Raw genomic sequence first — 18,855 nt, forward strand, 5'->3', positions numbered from 1 at the left:
GTTCCTCATTTGTTCATGGGATCTGCGAGAACATGGTTATAGATGGTGCAAGATGAATGCCAGTGACTTCCGGTTGTCTGAGTGAGTGTTTGTGGGTGTAAGCAGCGAAAAATGTGCATTGAACACGGATACCGTGCTGCCGATGCTGACAATGACAGTAGCCCATGTCCAAAGGTTGACCTCGAGTCAACCTCTCGAAATGGTTCCTTCAAACCGGGATAAACTTACTACTGAAATGCAAGCTAAGAAGTGAACGAGTAAAGACTGATAAGGGACAATGATGCTTCACTGCGTTGGCTATTGGCCTCACTTTCTCTAGATTCTCCCACAAATGTTGGCAAACAAATCGCACAGAGGCGGTTATCAACGGGTATCTAATCAAGCAGAGGCTTCTGCTCGGTCGCTCAATACAATGCCCACCCCATCATATCCGGCTGCAGCGGCCTCTGCATCACCAGAGGTGCGCAGTCGGAACCTGGAAGAGAGCGAGGGGGCAGTCAGTTCGATTACAGTACTTGCGTCCTGCGTCCTTGTTTCTGACAGACAACATACATCAATATCGAGGGAATCCAGCGTACGCGCAAGAGCCACCTGTTGACCTGCTTGCTTCAGTGTGCGAGCATTAAACGCGGTTAAGTAGCCGGGCTTTCGGGTTTTGAAAACAGGGTTGTTACTGAAGTCAGACGTACAGAGGCTGTATGGCAATCAAAACGGTTAGTCCTAGTGCTGGGACCTTCCTAGGGTGTATTCAAATTTAGATGGGGAGAGGGTAGTAGGGGGAAACATGTAAGTGTTGGGAGGGAGGCGTCAACAGCAGCTCTGCTGTATGCAGCAGGTAAGGCAACCCGGCTGATGGCACCGCGCGACGGCCGATGTGGCATGTGTTTATCTGTATTTGTGCAGGTCATGGTTGTACGCGGGCTGGGATACTGACAAAGCCCCATTCCTAGACAGGAGGATGATTATGGTCCTCAAACAAAGTCTTTGGCTCAAAAGCCTGACCGCAAGGCAGCGGTGTTTGACTGGAAATGAAAGTACATTACCATTTTTTTACGGAACACGTCGCCACACATGTTCCAACCGCCACCCTGAAGGACCAGGAGACTGTGTTCATCAGACCTCTAACCAGTGACCAATCTGATATGAGAGACTGTGAGGGTTGCGCGGACCTCCTCCCCAGTACAGCTCAATGGGTCGTCGAGGTACATAAACTGTCATCCCATGGTCCGGTCCAGTCTCGTCGTGACCGCCTTCACCAACTACGTAGTGCAAACACGCATCAGAATTGAACACAATTGAAATGACTGGAAGCAAGCGAACAGACAAAAGTCATTTTGTGTCGGTCCTGTGTTGACCAAACGCACTACTCGTAAGGTTATCGAAAACCTTGCACTGCCTGGTTTCTCCCTTCTTGAGGATCATCAAATTGGTTTGGTGAATTGTTTTCTGATATGAAGATAGAATGATGTCGTACTTGAGGTGTTTAACTGGCACGCTCTAGAAAGCTCTAACGGATCGCGCATAACGGTTACCGAATCTCACGCTAGTCAATTCAGTCATCTCCATTGGGTGTCCGTGTGATCGCAAAGGGTTGGGGCGTGTCCACATGTACGTAGGTTTCGAAGCTTTATTTGTATCTAACTTGATGCAGTAGGATCTATTCCAAGCGATTTAAACAAGAGTATCATCGAGAGCATCGATCAAGACACCCATTTGCATACCAGTTTGCTTTCCAAGAAAAAAAGCGTTCAGCTGTAGCACCCTCCCGGTGCCTAGCTGCCATGCCACCCGAAGGAAGCACGAGGGCTGGGATACTGCCAGGTTGCCCAAGCCTAGACAGGGAAGTCGAGTGGCGGAGGTCGGATTCGAACCACGGACCTTCCGGTTAATAAATTCGCGCTCTAACCACTTGGGCCATCTCGCCCCGCTTTTCAAGAAAGACCAAACAAAATTCCTCGTTTAAGCTATTCTTCATTTAAATGTGCTGCACAAAGGCCACTTTATGTTTTGGTTCGTATGAGATTCGATAGGTCGAGTGACGTCATTCGCTCTGATCGCAGAGGTGAATCACGTTCATTCTTGCTCATGATCCAGTGTCCCTAGAATTTTGAACCAGACCGTCACTAGGAGAAAAATTAGTCAAGCGGGTCGTTTTTTTTCAATAACTCGACATATTCTCGTTCCTGTACGTACACAGTCGATATTCCAGATTTCGGTCGAGGAAGACTTCTTCGGTGTGCACGGAGAACTTTCAGTAAAGATTGGGTTGTATATGAGCCTCATTAGGACACTGAGTTGGTTTAACTGAGAGACTCAACTGAATCCCAGCTGAGTCACTCGTTTGTGAAGGTCTTTCTTCAACTAGACTAGGCCGTATCAACTGCAACATGAGGCCGCGTTTGTGCAGCACATTTGGTTGAAAAATCCAGCTGAGTCTCCTGTTAAAACAGACTTTTTGCGCAAGTATTTGGCGGATCCCGTCTAATCTGAGTTCAAGCCGAAGAGAAGGTCGGCAGAAACTCGGGAACTGTGCCTCTCAGATGAGTCCGAAGAATGACGAAATTGGTTGTGGGCTGTCGAAGAGTTTTCAGCAACCTTGTGAGTAGTTTCCTTCATGAAAATATACTGCGATATCTCGAGTATCGTACAAACCGAAACAAGAGGCGGCCTTTGTGCCGCACATTCAGTTGAAGAACATCATAAACGAGAGGTTCACTTGAGTCTCCCATGAAAACCCAACTGAATTACAAATGAGTGTATTTGTCGCCTAGTCACTTCAATTTGGGTTCAAGATGACGGAAATCCGGGAACTGCGCTTACCTGATGAGCACAAAGTAGGGCAAAACCGGTCTTGGGACGTCGAAGAGTTTTCCGCAACCTTGTGAATAGTTTTCTTTCCAAAAGTTATTTCGTTTTTATCACCTGATGCACAGAATACTTCGTTTATACACCGGTGGTGATAGAAAAAAAGAGTGGGAAATGACTTTCGTGGTAGCAGAAAGTGTTTTGGGATAAATGGGATATCCAGTCATCACACCATGCTTGCCTACACTAAACAACATCGCCCGTTGACGATATACTGAGAAGGTCTACCGTAAATGAAAGGATATCGCCTCAACCAACGATTCTCCGTCGAAAAGCGATGGGATTTCATGGAAAGACAATAACTGATCGTATATGTGATCTATGCATCCGAAGTTTGCGGAAATCTATGCGGGAAAATGCTTCGTACTGCGCTTCATTTACCTCAAGATTCATATGGTCATGAAGTGATAAAGTGAGTTTCTAGGAGAGGGTAGTTAAAATTGATTATGAGGGACGTAAAGGCGAGTCTGATACCCACGCGAAAGTTGCATCGATGCGAAGACGAAAACAATGAGACCCGACTATCAGTATACACCGTTGTTTTTATCACACCAGACACAAAAATTTTCACTCACTTTTTTCAGAACTGTATGATGTTTGTGGGTAGGCGGAAGGTGAATAATGCTAGTTTTGTCCAGGTGCAGTCTTGTGATGATTCTACCACTCCCTCCTGATTCTGAATCTCCACACCGCGTCCGAGCATGTTTTTGCATGTGAAGTCGAACAGGAGAATCGGCTACTCTTCCTGGAGGTGTAACTAACCAGAATAGGTGATGGGTCGATACAATGATGTGTATATCGTAGAGCAACATGATCAGGACAATACATTTCCTCAAGGTCAAAATGGAGCAGTAGAAATCTGACCACTAGACTTTGTAGACAATTTGAAAAGCAGGATTCAACTAAACGGCTGCTCAGAAAGGTTCCCGGGGGATCACTCCAACCAACAAAAACCGTTCAGTTGTTGCACCTTTTCGGTGCTTAACTGCCATGCCGCCAGAAGGAAGCATGAGGGCTGGGATACTGCCAGGTCGAGATACAGAGGCCGGGTTTGAACCATGGACCTTTCAGTCAATAAATTCACGCTCCAGCCACGGAGCGATCTCGCCCCGCTCAAACTAAGACCTCTTAAAGAAGGCAAAAAAGAGGCAAAAGCCAACCTATCTTGCACCCTTTGCGTACCAATTCGGTATGTACAAAAGACACCTGAGTTCCAGGCGAATCACGCGTTTATGACACTCTTCACCCGAATGTGCTGCATAAAGACCGCCTCATGTTCAAGTTGGTACCGCAGTATTTTTTAATACCGTGTCATACTACTCACAAGGTTGCTGATGTCCCTGCCTCTTTCCAGAGACTAGGTGATGGGTGAGATGCTGGGAAGAAGCGCGTAAACGCGTTTTTCTAAAGCACTCCGTACCGCGCACTTGAGCATGGCATTTGCCAGCCAGAAAAGGGCTAAAATACAATTTCTGTGGTCAGATCATCTCAGTGTGTGTCTACCAGTTTGTGCGCTCCTGTGGAGACAGCCAAATTGCTTAAGCAATGAGGCACTCGTCAAAGCGCAGAGCTAAGTATTCATTTTCAATTTTATACTTTGTATCATAAGGTTTCTGCAGCAAGGCTAAAAAGATGTGAACATTCAGTAGTAGACAAATTTTGTGCCCCATAAGATGAACTTATCAAAGTCTGTCATACGATGTTCTGCCTCCAATGCCTCTTCGGAATTTATCAATAAGGTTTCACTTCTGCTATCTGAAGGTCTTGGACGTATCCAGACTTTCGATCACCGTAGCACAACAGGCAACGAAGTGCTACGCAAGTGAATACGAGGCACAATCACCGAAATAAAACTTGTCAGGCTCGGGCATGCACTGCGCGTTCCCACTGCATACCAAAAAAGGCGCAGTTTCTCATTCTGAAAGCGAACTGGAGGGGTGACGACACGGCTTTTGAAAAGAAAGCGGCTACCGCCACTGAATGGGGTGAACCTCGTTGCACGTAGTCGAGACCCTCAAAAGACGGTGGCGGTCATATTATCACTTTGGAGCCGGAGCGCTTAACTAAACGCATCTGTTTGTATGCTGCGGTTGTAACGAGTAACTATGCTCAGATTTGTTAACACCCCGGCTTCTTCAAAAATCAGACGTCTAGTTTTCGACTGGATCTCCCAAGGATACACGAATCTTGTCACTAAATCTCCAGCGTCGCCCTTTCCTTTCGGACCTTTACAAGGTCATTCGTTCTCCATCTTTTTGTGGCCGTAAGACATCACCGTTTGCTACTGGTGTAGTGCTGCCGATATTTATTTCCAGAGCTCCTGACACATCCAGACACCTTCAGTTGAGATTTCACCTTGTAATTGGGGCTAATGTATGCCAAAAAGCCAAAGAACACGGCGCGGATGTCTTATTTTTATTGGGAACCATCAGCAGTGCGCATCTCACGAGACTCTAGTGGACATTTTTGAATGATTAACCGTTCGGTCACGAGCGGCCGACCAACAGTGTAACCAACTTGCACGGTTTATGGCGCCACCCAATCTGCAATCACAGAAACTCCATCACCTAATCAAGTACTGAGTGGTTCCTCAACTGACAGCCTTTTTTCAAATGGAAGATTCACCCATGCTATGAAACCATTATTTTTCATTTGAACTACTTATAAACTGATGGTAGTGTGAATAAAGTCGATCATTTGTCGAGGGGACCCATAAGGTTCGCATCAAGCTAGCTGTCGGATAATCCCATCGTCCTTTAGAAGCTGAGGGCAGAAAATAGAACTCTCCTAAATCCAACTCTACATTAAATGGGGATAACTAAATAGCTAAACCATGCACAGATGATCCGCTTACCAAAGAATTCAGTCCTCTCTACGAAAACCGCGCAGGCCCGCACGCACGAACTAATCGAGCTCAGATCGATATGGAAGTGAACAAGACAGGCAGGAATATCTCATTCAAGCGTACCATATCAGTAAGAAACCAAATGCAACAAAACCTGGTGAATGAATGTGCCGGGGATAACAGGACACAGAAACGACGAACGTTACTCGGAACAGAAGAGAACAGAGTAACATGGCAACCGCGGTTGATTATGTGTTTGTGTGTGGATAGGTATGGGTCTGAGATTAACGAGAACTGCAACTATATAGAGGTATTGGTTGCGCACAGAGCCAAGTTGTATATGGTGAGCTAATCACGAACGTTCTGTGACGGTTGCTTCGCTGCCAAACAGAGACTGAACGCGGGCACAAAAAAGGAACAAAAAAGGGCATATGAAAAACAAAGATGAGCAGAATGATGAAGTTAAAAAAGGATTGGGACTGATGAGCGGTGGTTGTTCAAAACCAGACCACGCACTGCAAATGTATGTGTACAGCAAATTATCGATTCGACGGGACTAATCGGCTGTTTGTTCAATTGCAAGGCGTGAGTGAGTGAACCTGAAACTGCACGGTGAGAAAAGGGAACTGGCAAAAAGGGTGAACGAAGGCCAGTGGACTTAAACGGTTGTGCATATCATCGATCCATCCGTACCTATGTGCTCAAAGGGGTGGAATCGTGGGTCTAAATGTGTTGACATACACCTCCGGTAGTCTCCTTGAATGGATACAGTGTTCGCGCTACCATAAACACTTATGCGATTTGTGGCAGGCAGATGAGCGAGGTACAATTAGACCTCGCGTCGGTTCCGAGATAAGCGGAACTGTACAAGATGAGGTTGAAAAACTGGTGTGAATCCCCCGCTAGACTTTTCGGTGCTGATGTGAGTTAGAAGAACAGACACAAGGAAGATGGCGCAGATGACAGCAATGTGTGTGATACCGAGCACAACAGTGATGGGCTCGATGGCGCTTCGTAAAATGTTCACTAGAGTGTTGCTCCGTTGCTCCAGACACTGGTACCTTGCTCGGGCAAGTGGCCATTGCATGAGTACTGCTGCTAGTTCGAGCATCCGCAGACCCATCAGCAGAGCTAATAGAAGATGCACGTCCCGATACAGAGTCCGAGGTAGAATTGCCTTGAACTGTTCGGCTTCGGAGACGCAATTCTTTCTGCACGGCCATATGCATCTCTCGAGAGTCAAACGTGATCGCCTGACTGTTTCTGAAGGCAAAAGAAGTAAGCAGAAAACGAGGAATCAAGTGCGATGTATTCACCATGTCATGCTGGTCATCGAAATGTCTGAAGTACTGTATATGCCTGTCGGACTGCTGATTATTTGCGAATATTATTAGGCTACTCACAAAGATGTGAGTAGCATGGAGATTATCGATTTCCTTGTGACCTGAGAGTGCCACTGTTGTCAGACAGCATGAAGTCCCAAAAGGGGACAGAATGAGCAGGCATACAGACCGAATCAACCACGTGATAGTACCAGATTATATCGGATTGTCACTGGAGATATAACACAAGTGATTAACCAGCCTGCTATGTGTTTTGCAACAAATCCACCATTATTTGACACACACCCTAGACACGAAACGCACAGGTGATCCCAGGATGCTCCTCAGGCGCGACACTCACAAGCCCGTACAAAAATCCCGTGGGCGAGTTACGCCAGGTGAAGAAGTCGGCGAGCGTAAAGTCTCGATGGGGAAAAATCGGGAGGTGGTGAGGCATTCAGACCATAGATTGCGGCGTACTACGAGAAAACATCCCGATCTGTGTTGGTTGGAGATTTTACCGGTGATTTAGACAGGAAAGCGAACATTTGAGGAAAGTTAGTAATCGAGGTAACGTCTTCGTTTAGGATGTCATCGATCCTCTCAACTAGGCCCTGAACACCAGGCCAAAAACACAAACCGACAGCTTACGCTGCTGTCTAGAGACGTATCAACACTCAAACACCCTCCACTCCAACCCCCGTAGTTAGGTTACCAGCCTTAAGGGTGGACACGCACGAGGTTATACCAGAAAGTGGAAAATTGATCTGTTCTCCCCATCAACATTCGCCATTTGAGGCGTGAAAAAGATTCAGAAAATTTCGCCATATCTCCGAAAATGGGCTCCAGATTCCTCAGTGGTTAAGGCACAAACATATTGAGCGCAAGCTCGAACCCAACCCTCGGAAATCTCGACTGCTAGGCTTGGGAAATATGGCAGTACCTCGTACTTTATCCAGTTGGAAAGACGGTTATGCACCGAAAGTGTGCTACAGCCGAATGAATGTTTATTCATATATGATGAATGTGTAGAATCTCACTGTTTTCATTTCAACAGTGCAGTGTGCACTCGATTAGTGTCTCCCAGCTGAAAGAAATTGATAGCCGTGCTTCGACTTCCGTATATATATGAACCAAATTTCGTTTATCCCACGAGCACTACACGACAATGATGTGTCTCTGAAATTTTGATTCTACCGAACAACCTCGACTCGATTCTTTCCGACTTCTACGGTCGCGAATTGCTAGATTTCCCCACCTATGTCGATTAGACGAGGTATTTCGTCACCTAATCTGAAGAAATAAAGAAAGCGTTCAGCTGTAGCACCCTTCCGGTGCCTAGCCGCCACGCCACCCGAAGGAAGCATGAGGGCTGGGATACTGCCAGATTGCCCAAGCCTAGACAGGGGAAGTCGAGTGGCAGAGGTCGGATTCGAACCACGGACCTTCCGGTTAATAAATTCGCGCTCTAACCACTTGGGCCATCACGTCCCCACCTCATGTGCCCCGAAGATCATTACCGCATTCATCGTTCCCGTTCAATTCCACTGCCAGACACCCTACTCTGTGTAATCGTTCCCGCCACGTGTTTGTTCGATACTTCTGGGAACGTAATATCGAAAGGTGTCTGTTACGGAAGAGAGTGTGGTTAGCCCTCGGCGAGCCACCATCAGAAGTTGCGAAAGTCTTCAGCTACCAGATCCACTCCCCGACATTTCCATCCTCCCAATCCCGATACATCCCTTGCAGTTGAGAAACAGGGACCTTCACCTTGTTCAAACTATTACCAGTTTCCCTTCTTCCGTTCCATGGACTCAACCTACAGTCGTTTAGTCATCCCGTCACTAAATCACCAGTCAATTCTCCTCACCGTTTCAAGGAACCTGAGGCCGATTGATTCTGTCTCGAAATTGCTACAACCTTGTCAGCATAAATCCCTTCTGTGCTGCCCGAAAGACATTCCGTTGTACTCTCCATAACGTAACGCAGTTCAAAATCTGACCTTTCATGGAATACTCCCTGTCAAAGGAATTCCGCGAAGTCTTGAAGGCAATCTTTCTGGATTGGGGCACAGACGACCCATGGGGGATCTACTGGCCTTATATATACAAGTGGTTCACTGACACCACTTGGTTGGCGTCGTTAGATATCCTTTGGCAACACTCGGCTCGCTGACACCTGCAGCTACCTGGTCAGCCACACACTTGACTGTTCAGCTCACAGTCGCTCACCGGATCACGAGACTTGACTTTTTTCAAACTCGCAAACACGTCACATCAAAATGACTCATCGGACATCGATTGTCTGTACCGTCTAGTGAGCGTAGCAACGACTCATGTGCTGACACACCCACGTACACGCAAACGGACCTACTTATAGGGAAGCCGAACACAGTCAGCACACAGACTCGCGCGCGCACAGGGAGCAGGAAGTCAACCACTCCCCACAAGTCCACGGACAATTATGGAACACTTGTAGCAGCCATGCTGCGGAGAAAACACGTTCCCGCCGTCCGGACTCTCACAGACGATAAGTTTCTCTTTTGACTTGCTCCCATTTTGCATTGTATTTATTTTTATACGTGTTGCAACCCACCACTGTCAATCATGGTAAACGCGTTTATTAGTGCATACACCTTCGGATTCGTATTACGGCCATCATCATCACCTGTGCACTAATAAACCCTCACCTAATTTGGGCATACAAGATTGGCAGTTTGAGCAAGAATAATGCACTATGCATGAGAATTAATAAAGCGTTCCGCTGTAACACCCTTTCTGTGCCTAGCTGCCACCCGAAGGAGGCACGAAGGCTGGGATACTGCCAGGTTGTCCAAGCCTAGACAGGGGAAGTCGAGTGGCAGAGGTCGGATTCGAACTACGAACCTTCCGGTCAGTAGACTCGCGCTCTAACCACTTGGGCCATCTCGCCCGTAGGGTCTTCTCACGGATGGACTTTATTCCTTGTAGTATTTTTGCTCCGTGGCAACAGAATTATCTCGTGTGTTATTGCCAGCATCGCCATCTCACAACCTGCAATCCAAAATCGGTGAGTAGGGATCATCTCTTGTAGCCATATTTAACCTTTCTAAATGCCTCTCCACCGTTTTTCTGCTCGTTGTTTGAAGATCTCTTTGGTTACTCAGTATACGTCGCATTATGTTTTCATGTCTATGGTGAATTTACCCCTATTTGTTCATCCACACTCAGTCAAGTCTAGGAGAGCATCCGTCTTATCGCCATCCCCTCTCGAACCGATAACTCTCTGCGGTTGAAACGTGTCATCTTCGTATTTACTCTGGCACCCACGAGCATCAGTTGTTCCACACCATCTTTTATCCAACCATCCACTTTGTTATCGAATCAATTTCTTGGCACCTCATGCCCTCTTCACATCCCCCCAAAATTGCATGAATCTTAACGTACTAGTGACCATGCAAAGTTCGCACAGTTGTTTGAGACCAGTTGCAGTTATAAGACCCCCCTTTAAGTAAGCACTGCCGCGCACGGTCCGTCAGTCCCACTTGTGTGCTTTTGTGAACGGAAAGGTTGATTTATTAAAAAAATCTCTTCACAAAAGTGAGGAGCATACCGTTCCATAATCTCTCGAAGCAATGAATTCACTTCTTCGTTATGGCTCATTCGAACCGGGGGTAAAACAACACGGCGATTATAACGCCGAGTTGGGGTCGAATTGGGAGGTGTGGAAACGGAGGATGAACTGCCACTGTTGCTGTTATTGCCATTGTCGGCAGCGTGGAGCGGATCCGCTGCGCCATTACGACCGACACCGTTGGAGGAACTGCCGGGGGGTGGACGGGGGTGCCGAAATTCCGGAGGGGCCATGCAGCAATCCATAGAAGAGGCTGCATGACAGAGGCTCTGATGGCCAACACAAGGACAGCCGCGGCATAGGCAACTTCTGTCCAACTCTGAAGGAAAAAAAACAATCCACAGAAAGGAATTTAAGGTTGGGAACTGAGTGAATGGCATGAGATTATAGATGATTCTCAGTCATTAAAACTCATATGACGCCTCTGAAAAGATACCGGCTATACCGAGGTTCGGCGCCAGGCCAGTTCGGCCCAAGATTTTGCAAAAAATCAGTTTATTTTTGTGGACGAAACTACTCATAGGGGTTGCTGAAGACGATTTAGCAGCAAACGTGTGAATAGTTTCTTTCAGAAGCCACACTACCGAATCTTGAAACAGCACATTCAGTTGGACAAGACAAAAAAACGACAAATTCAGTTGAGAATCAGCTGGGTCTCTCGTGAAAAGCGAATTGGGGTAAGAATTTGTATTTCAAGAGTCAGTTGGGTTTCTTGTCATGAGATACTCAAAAACATGCTTTTCAGCCTGTTGGCATCAAACACCAAAAAAGATTATGAGTTGCGGGTGGTTCACTTGTCGACAGGCTCAACATAATATTACACAACAGGGTAAGCGTGAATTACTTCAGCTTGAAGCAGAATGACTCCTCCAAATTCGATGTTTTTCTGATCAAAAGGAAGTTGTTGAACTCCAGCATTGAAAGGAACGATCAAACCCTGGAAGGATTGCTCGCATAGTGCGAAAACGGAAACTCTGATTACTTGTACGGCTTTGGTAGAGATGAGGAACGAAACCTTCACCTCTCAGTACTGCAAACATTACCGCTTGATCGACAACCAACCTTCCCCCCCGAAAAATAGAAAACGGAATTCTAAACTTTGAAGTTGTTGGTCCTACTGTCCCTAAATACGGTCAACCTCTCTCCCAGAAATAAGAAAACACTATGAGTGTGTGGTGCGCCAGTTGATTTCTAGTTAGTTTTGGTGAGTTTTACTTCACCAGATATCTGCTGTGTGTATTTCCAGTACAGTACTGCTTTTTTGTAGGAAGGAAAGACCGTCATGAAGCGCTCAGACAGTTTTTAAATGCGAGGACAGGGCCAAAACCGTGACCAGCATCGATACAATGCTGGAGAGAGTATACAATCTAGGCGCTACGATTTTCAAATTTTCTAACAAACTCATAAAACAGAAACCATCACTGAGTGAATTTGTTGTTGAACAATCTACCGAGAGATTTGGCCACTCAGTTCCGGACAGAAGCACTCGATTGCACGGAGCATCTTTTTTTCGAGGCTACTGAGCATTCATTCCACAGCTCTTCATGTCTTGTCCATCCTCAACCACACGCCACACCTGATAACAAATAAAGTACACACACGAACTCGGTCGTCATGTCCGGAAAACCAATTTCCCGAAAAAAGATCACTCTAACAGGTCAAAGATGAGATGTGCTCAATCACATCATTTCCCGACTCGCTTCGGATGACTGAATATCTTTGTCATTTTTCCCTTTATGTAACGGGTGAAATGATGCCGAATGACAGATTCAAAGACTCTGAAAAATCGACAGAAAAATTGCTTGCAAAAATATTTGTCCTCAGTGGATCCATAAGGTTTTTAGACACGGGAAGTCGGACTGAGGTTCGAACCACAGACTTTCCGGTAAGCAAGTTCGCGCCCTAACCACTTAGCTACCTGGACTCGACTCACCAACTCAGCAACGTATCACGCAAATCCGGATACTTGTTTCGAAGTCTAACTGGAACTGATAACACCCCAGCTTTCATTGCTGTGGGCGTGTGGATAGAATGGCGTCAGCCATAAATCTTCAGCAAACTGTTGTCGCATGTTGAGAAAAAAACTTCGCCAATTAAACCAATTCCGATTGGCTGCATTTCGTGAGGTATGGGAGAAAAAAATCCCAAAATTATGGGGAGTCTGTCCGGTGGACTTGATGCCGAGAGGTCTGGTGGACAAACGTGGTTTCGATTATTCCATCCTCGGATCTTATACTCATAGAGGTCAAAGTACACAAATAGGCACGATTCATGCACTATGCAACCCAACGCTCCACACAGCCGCTACTATATCCATCGCGTCTGAATCCCAAAGTGGCCTTGAATCAGCTGTTAAATGGTCAATAGGGGTTTTGTTTACATTCTTAAGTTCTAATCATAATTTTAAAGGCTCAGTTTGAGAGTAAAGTGTCAAAACCATCTGCTTGCCAGTTTTTATATATTCTATGGCAGTTTCTTTCCAGATTGTCTTGCTGAGCGGTTGGAGGTGTAGAATGCATGCGATAGGCCATTGCACTCCTTCAGCCTCCCTTTTCTCCTCATTCCATTCTAAAGCTCTAAATATCATTAGATGGAGGAAACTACTCACAAGGTTGCTCACAACCCACGACCAGTTTCGCTCATCTTGGGGGTCATCGAAAACTGTCCAATTTGGGTTCAAGTAGAACATAAGGTTGATGGAAACTCGGGGACTGCGCCTACCCGATGGGTCCCAAGAAGGACGAAACCGGTCGTGGGTTGTCGAGGAGTTTTCAGCAACCTTGTGAGTAGTTTCCCATGTGAAAATATACTGCGATGTCTCGTATATCGTGCCAAATGAAACATGAGGCGACCTGTGTGCAGCACATTCAGCTGGAGAACATCATAAACGAGAGATTCAATTGAGTCTCCCGTAAAAACCAAATTGATTTGCAAAATAAGTGTAGTTCTCGATAATTAGATGAACTTTGTGGTTGTACGGCAGTGAGGTATTAATGTCAACACTGGTGTTGCCGTCTCTGATGATGGCGATGATTCTGTGACGAAGCTGGAATTTTCGGTATCCGACTCTAGTCGGTGGGGTACACGTAATAATTGTCTAGCTATCTGAAAGCGAACTTGAGGTCATGGTAAGTGAATAAATTTTTCCAAAAAGCACGTCTTGAAAAGATCGGTGTTCTATTCTGGACAATATCAAATTATCGAAACAGTAAATCGTACCTCATTTGGTCTAGGCACCTTGACGATGGGGGGGGGACTTAATAATTCGAGATGACTTTATTAAAATGATAATATTCAATGTCAAATCACTTGATTTCCTCAAAAACTTTCTGCTTCCTTCTCGTTTTAGGAGAAAGGACTGGAACTACTCGCCTGCTAGATACGTCTGGATTGTGCAACCGGCAAATCGTACCTCAAAAATCAGGCCTGAAACCCGGAACGAAAGTCTGTTCCGTTGGTGAAAATCGACTTGCCGTGTTAGAAAGTTGCAGTAAAGAAGGGCACACGCTGAAGTGTTTCCTTTGTTGAATCTTATTTCAAAACGTTTGACCGTTGCCAGACAACCTCATAAATCGGTAGACTGAGGACATAACCATACTGTTGATAAAGCGACTGGGAGTTCCGTTGACACGCTTGCTGAGGAGCCACTGCGCGTCACCCAATGCAAATTACAAATAGGCAAAAGACGAATGATCACCGTCCCCAGTGTCACTGAGGTTGTTTTCGAAAACGCACAAGGACGGGTTGAACACGTATTTGTTGTGCTTGTTGATCATAGGACTGTTTTGTTCAGAGTAGTTCCAAGAAAACTTGCATTTTCTGGGTAATGTTTCTCAATAAATTGATTCACTGACTTCAGGTTCAAATTTCATGCTGGCAAGTTCATTCCGTAAAAGCGGGAAAGACAGGATGTCCTAATGGTGCGCAGTCCAAGCAGTGAATTGTATTGACGAAACACACTACTTATAAGGTTGCTGAAAACTCTTCGACAGCACACGAACGGTTTTTATTCCTTCTACTCATCAGGTAGGCGAAGTTCCCTGTTAGTTCCCTGCTCGGTAACCTTATGTTCTACTTGAACCCAAAGTGCACGAAATCCCAGTTACTCATCTGCTTACCAATTTGGTTTTGACAGGAGATTCACCTGGAATCCAGCCGAATCGCTCGTTTGTGACGTCCTTAAGGGGTGGCGATATCTCTCCCGGATCTCATTCATTCTCTGATCTTACTAGAATATCGTAAAGAGATTTATTCGTCCGGATCTCACGTTTGTATCAATTCGCTACGCAAAATGAACGAACGCCTGGTTACTCGTAGCATTGGTGAATGATCCAGGATGTTTTGGTAGTCCGATAACAGTCTTAGAAGCTCAACAGAATTTCGAAACAGACATTGGGCAACAGGTGTTGTCCGTACGTCGGAAAAAGAGAAAAATACATTGCACGGACAATACGGTGCGACTGAATTCCAAAACTGAAAATCTGTTTGTGGATTCATCCGGTGGAATCGCCCATAAGAGGTGAGGCCGGTGTACACAACATTGGTGTGGATTCGTGGATGGACAAAACTAAATTCCAGGGATCGTTCAAAGAGTTGTTGAAGACAAATTACGTTGGAAGTAAACTAGAGTTCAGGCACCCAATGTATTCCAACCATAAATCACTGCGACTAAACACTGAGGAGCGAATTCTGACCCCATTTTAGTTACCTTCTCCACACTTCCTGAATGACCGTTTTTCCGAATACCCTAAAGGGGATTTCTGAGGTGGTGGCCCACTTTGGAATCCAGTGAACTAAAATCATACTCGACCCTTGATATTTCAAGCAGGTTTTACTCGAAGGAAAGCGTGAAGAGAAATATGGACCTCACCATGTACTTCACGAGATCATGGTAGGGGACACACCCCAACCGAGTAGCTAGACGAACTTGATATATTTTTTTGGAAAGTTTCCTTGGCATCTAGCAGGCGGCGGTAAGTAACAATGGAGTACAGCGAACAAGGAAGCTTTCTTGCACAAGTGATGAGGTCACTTTGAAATTCAGAGCAGTAATGGGCCCAGTCGTAAACCACTCAGTTGGTAGGAGTCATCAAGCGGAAGTCCGCCAAGAGTGTAACATGTGCCCGGTGGTCTATAAGAGGCACACAAACACTAAAAGTTCACCAACAAAGACAATGTGCAGCTGACCAATTGAATCCATGAAAAGCAAACCACAACGCAACACATATCACGAACGGACCAAGCAGACTCCAAGTGAGGTGATTGTAAATGACCAATCAGGTTGGAGCTCAAGCTGTTCTTCGCAAACTAGATGAACGCTAGCAGGAAGAGAGGAACTACTTAGCCAACCGCATACTGATGATGTTTCCGTGAATGGTGATGAAACGCTTGCAAGTCAAGTACCAACTATCAATTTATCAGCAGTGCAAACGCTTCCCACCGTTTAGATGGATGCCATTCGAATTCGACCATCCGTTGAAGCATCTGCATTTCGACTCATACCTGACCAACATCTCCCGAGCACAATCTACCGAAATCCCCATTCTTGAAACTATTCAACCCAATCCGGTGCGAAGATTGTACATTCGGGGATCGGCATGTCATACGGAAAACCGTGACTGGCGTTTTCCACGGGGCGAGTAGGAACTTGAACACTACAAGTCCCGTACGAAACTTGTCCAGCACTGGTGGGGCTATCTGACGGTTGGCCCGCTTGATCGAGACAAACGAGATAGTTACTGAGTTGTGGTCCGAGCAGTTGGGCAAACTCGCTCAAGCGTGAACACGTGCGGCGTGAAAATTCGGAGCGGCGCAGCGTGCGCTGGTGGAGCAGTGGTAACACGCTCACTTCCCATGTCAGTTCAAACCTAGACACCGTTGATGCGCCCTAATAAGAGCAAAAATCGTGTCCAGTGCTTAGCCTCTTTGGGGGGGGGGACTCACCAGAATTATTAGACCAGGGCAGGAAAACAACTAGTCAAACGAGAGTGATGTGAATTCGAACTCTACAAGTCCCGCCAACACGTTCAAGTAACTGACTGATTGTCAAGATTCATTGAAAGAACTCAGGACAGACTTCTGCAGATCATGTAAACGGGCGCAGGCTGTCTCCATAACCAGGTGTCTCACAGAAATTACTGATACAATCATTTGTACAAATTGGTATCACAGACAGATGATAGTTAGTGATTAGGGACGGTAACTTTGAGGTTAAATGGGAGAATGCTTAGTGTGTCCAAGGCAACGATTCACACAAGCCACTGATAATTCAGTTGGTCCGACCCACTGCAAGGGCCATTACGGGTAGTCTGGGCTTGGATATGCCCTATCTAAATCAATAGAGAGCACGTGAAATTGAAAATGTCTCTCAAGGATGGAGGGTTGTATTCGACGGATTTACTAATCGAATAAAACGGAGGACTTGGTTGATCCCGTGTAGTGTAGACCTTCCCTGACTAGTCTGACCGGGACCTACAGAAGACGTTCGAGTGTCAGGACGTAAGATCAGGCCCATGTCCACGTATATGATGAGGAGACACTGGCGTTGGACAGAGAATCCAACGTGGGCAAGGCTGATGACTGCATTAACGCCGTCTGTCCACTTCCGTTACTGACCGGATAATGGTATATGCCCGCACAAAGCCATTCGGGTACTCAACCCAGCCTAGATGCATGACTCAAGGAGCTGAACCGTGCTGACGATAATGTCGTTCTGGGTAGTACTCCAGAGGAATTATGGGCTGTTCTTGAGCGCACCAGCCAACGTACATCATTCGAATCAATAACAAAAACGTCCGGAAACGTGAACGTTTCTGATACCAACAATGGTTTGCCCCCAAACGACCGCTTTCAACTGCGACAAAATCGACTACGTCAAGTTCTCGAAGTATTCGACATACGTAACCCTTCCAAAGGGGAAGACGGAAACAGAACTCAACAATTGAACCGAAAACAACAGAGGAACGTACATGCACTTGGACAATGCTTCCTGAAGACGCCCGGAATTCAAAATCAACACCAGGCTGAGCGCGTAAACAGTTGAGCGGTCGGCCAGAATAACATACAAATGTGAAACCTAACCACCTGGAGTCGTATGTCGACATTTTTAACGTTACATCCCGCCGGTCTGATGGATTGACAGAGTTTTCAACGGAGATGTCACGTGACATTACCAAAACATTTTTTGTTTTCCCAAACTCATCTCCGGATACGACTTTTCTGTCGGTTTTGGGAAGGGTGTCAATGAAACCGTGGAAGTACCGTTCTTTCCATTACCACGTACAGGGTGGCGCTATCGGATGGGCGTGGTACCTGAAAAACTGGATACTGACTGGGAATGTCTAAAGGATCCATCAGCGAGACCGAAAGTGAGCGATAATCTACGACAGTGTTGTTGTGAATGGCAGCGATCATTGATATGACAGAGACTGACTGATTCTCACAAGAAGTCATTCTTGAAGGACAGGTTTTACTGATGACGCTGACCAGATCAACCGATAACAGATAGTCATCCTAATCATCAAGTTGGAATGAAATGGTGTCACATAGAGCGCGCGAAATCCAATTGAGGCCCACAGTATTCTCCGCAGAGTAATCAAGTTACAAACAAATTACTCAGAATAATTTGGGATAAAGAACCTTTCCGAACGCACAGAGTATGCTGAGTGTGACACACCTCGTGTGATACTTCATTGATTGGTGATCGGGTCATCAACGATGGCCCATGGGTTGTACTCAACAATGCCCACGGATTCAACCAACAAGGCGGCAAGACTACCGGAACGGTGTTCGTGATTGAGATGACCACTTGGGGGCGAGATAGCTCAGTGGTTAGAGCGCGAATTTACTGGCCGGAAGGTCCGTGGTTCGAACCCGACCTCTGCCTCTCGACTTCCCCCGTCTAGGCTTGGACGGCCTGGCAGTATCCCGGCCCTCATGTTTCCCACGGGTCGCATGACAATCAGTCAGGACAACATTTGAATCTGAGTTGATAACCTTGGGTAGAGGAATACAACGGGTTTACAGAAATAGGCGACGGGTAGTCCACATTCAAACACTCTAGTGAAAGTGTTGTGAACAAGGTTTTGGGCGATCGACTGGGGTAGAACACGTGGAATTCAGCGCCAAGTAGAAGTTTTTGGAATCGAAAACTAGAACCGTAACGTATTTCAGGTGACTTGTGTGTGTGTGTGTGTGTGAATTATACGAACT

The 18,855-nt window shown here is 46.2% G+C and overlaps 1 protein-coding gene across 1 annotated transcript in view; it reads right to left on the reverse strand.

Moving 5' to 3' along the window:
* Positions 1 to 6,612: 6,612 nt before the first annotated feature.
* Positions 6,613 to 18,855, reverse strand: part of T265_11362 (hypothetical protein) — a gene marked incomplete at both ends in the record, with an annotated part of 52,670 nt that continues 40,427 nt past the window's right edge. The window contains 2 exons of the mRNA XM_009177995.1: positions 6,613 to 7,051; positions 10,624 to 10,963. Coding sequence (XP_009176259.1) covers positions 6,613 to 7,051; positions 10,624 to 10,963 — 779 coding nt within the window. The remainder of the gene's footprint in view (positions 7,052 to 10,623; positions 10,964 to 18,855) is intronic.

Source organism: Opisthorchis viverrini (genome assembly GCF_000715545.1).
Source record: "Opisthorchis viverrini unplaced genomic scaffold opera_v5_482, whole genome shotgun sequence".
NCBI lineage: Eukaryota > Metazoa > Platyhelminthes > Trematoda > Opisthorchiida > Opisthorchiidae > Opisthorchis > Opisthorchis viverrini.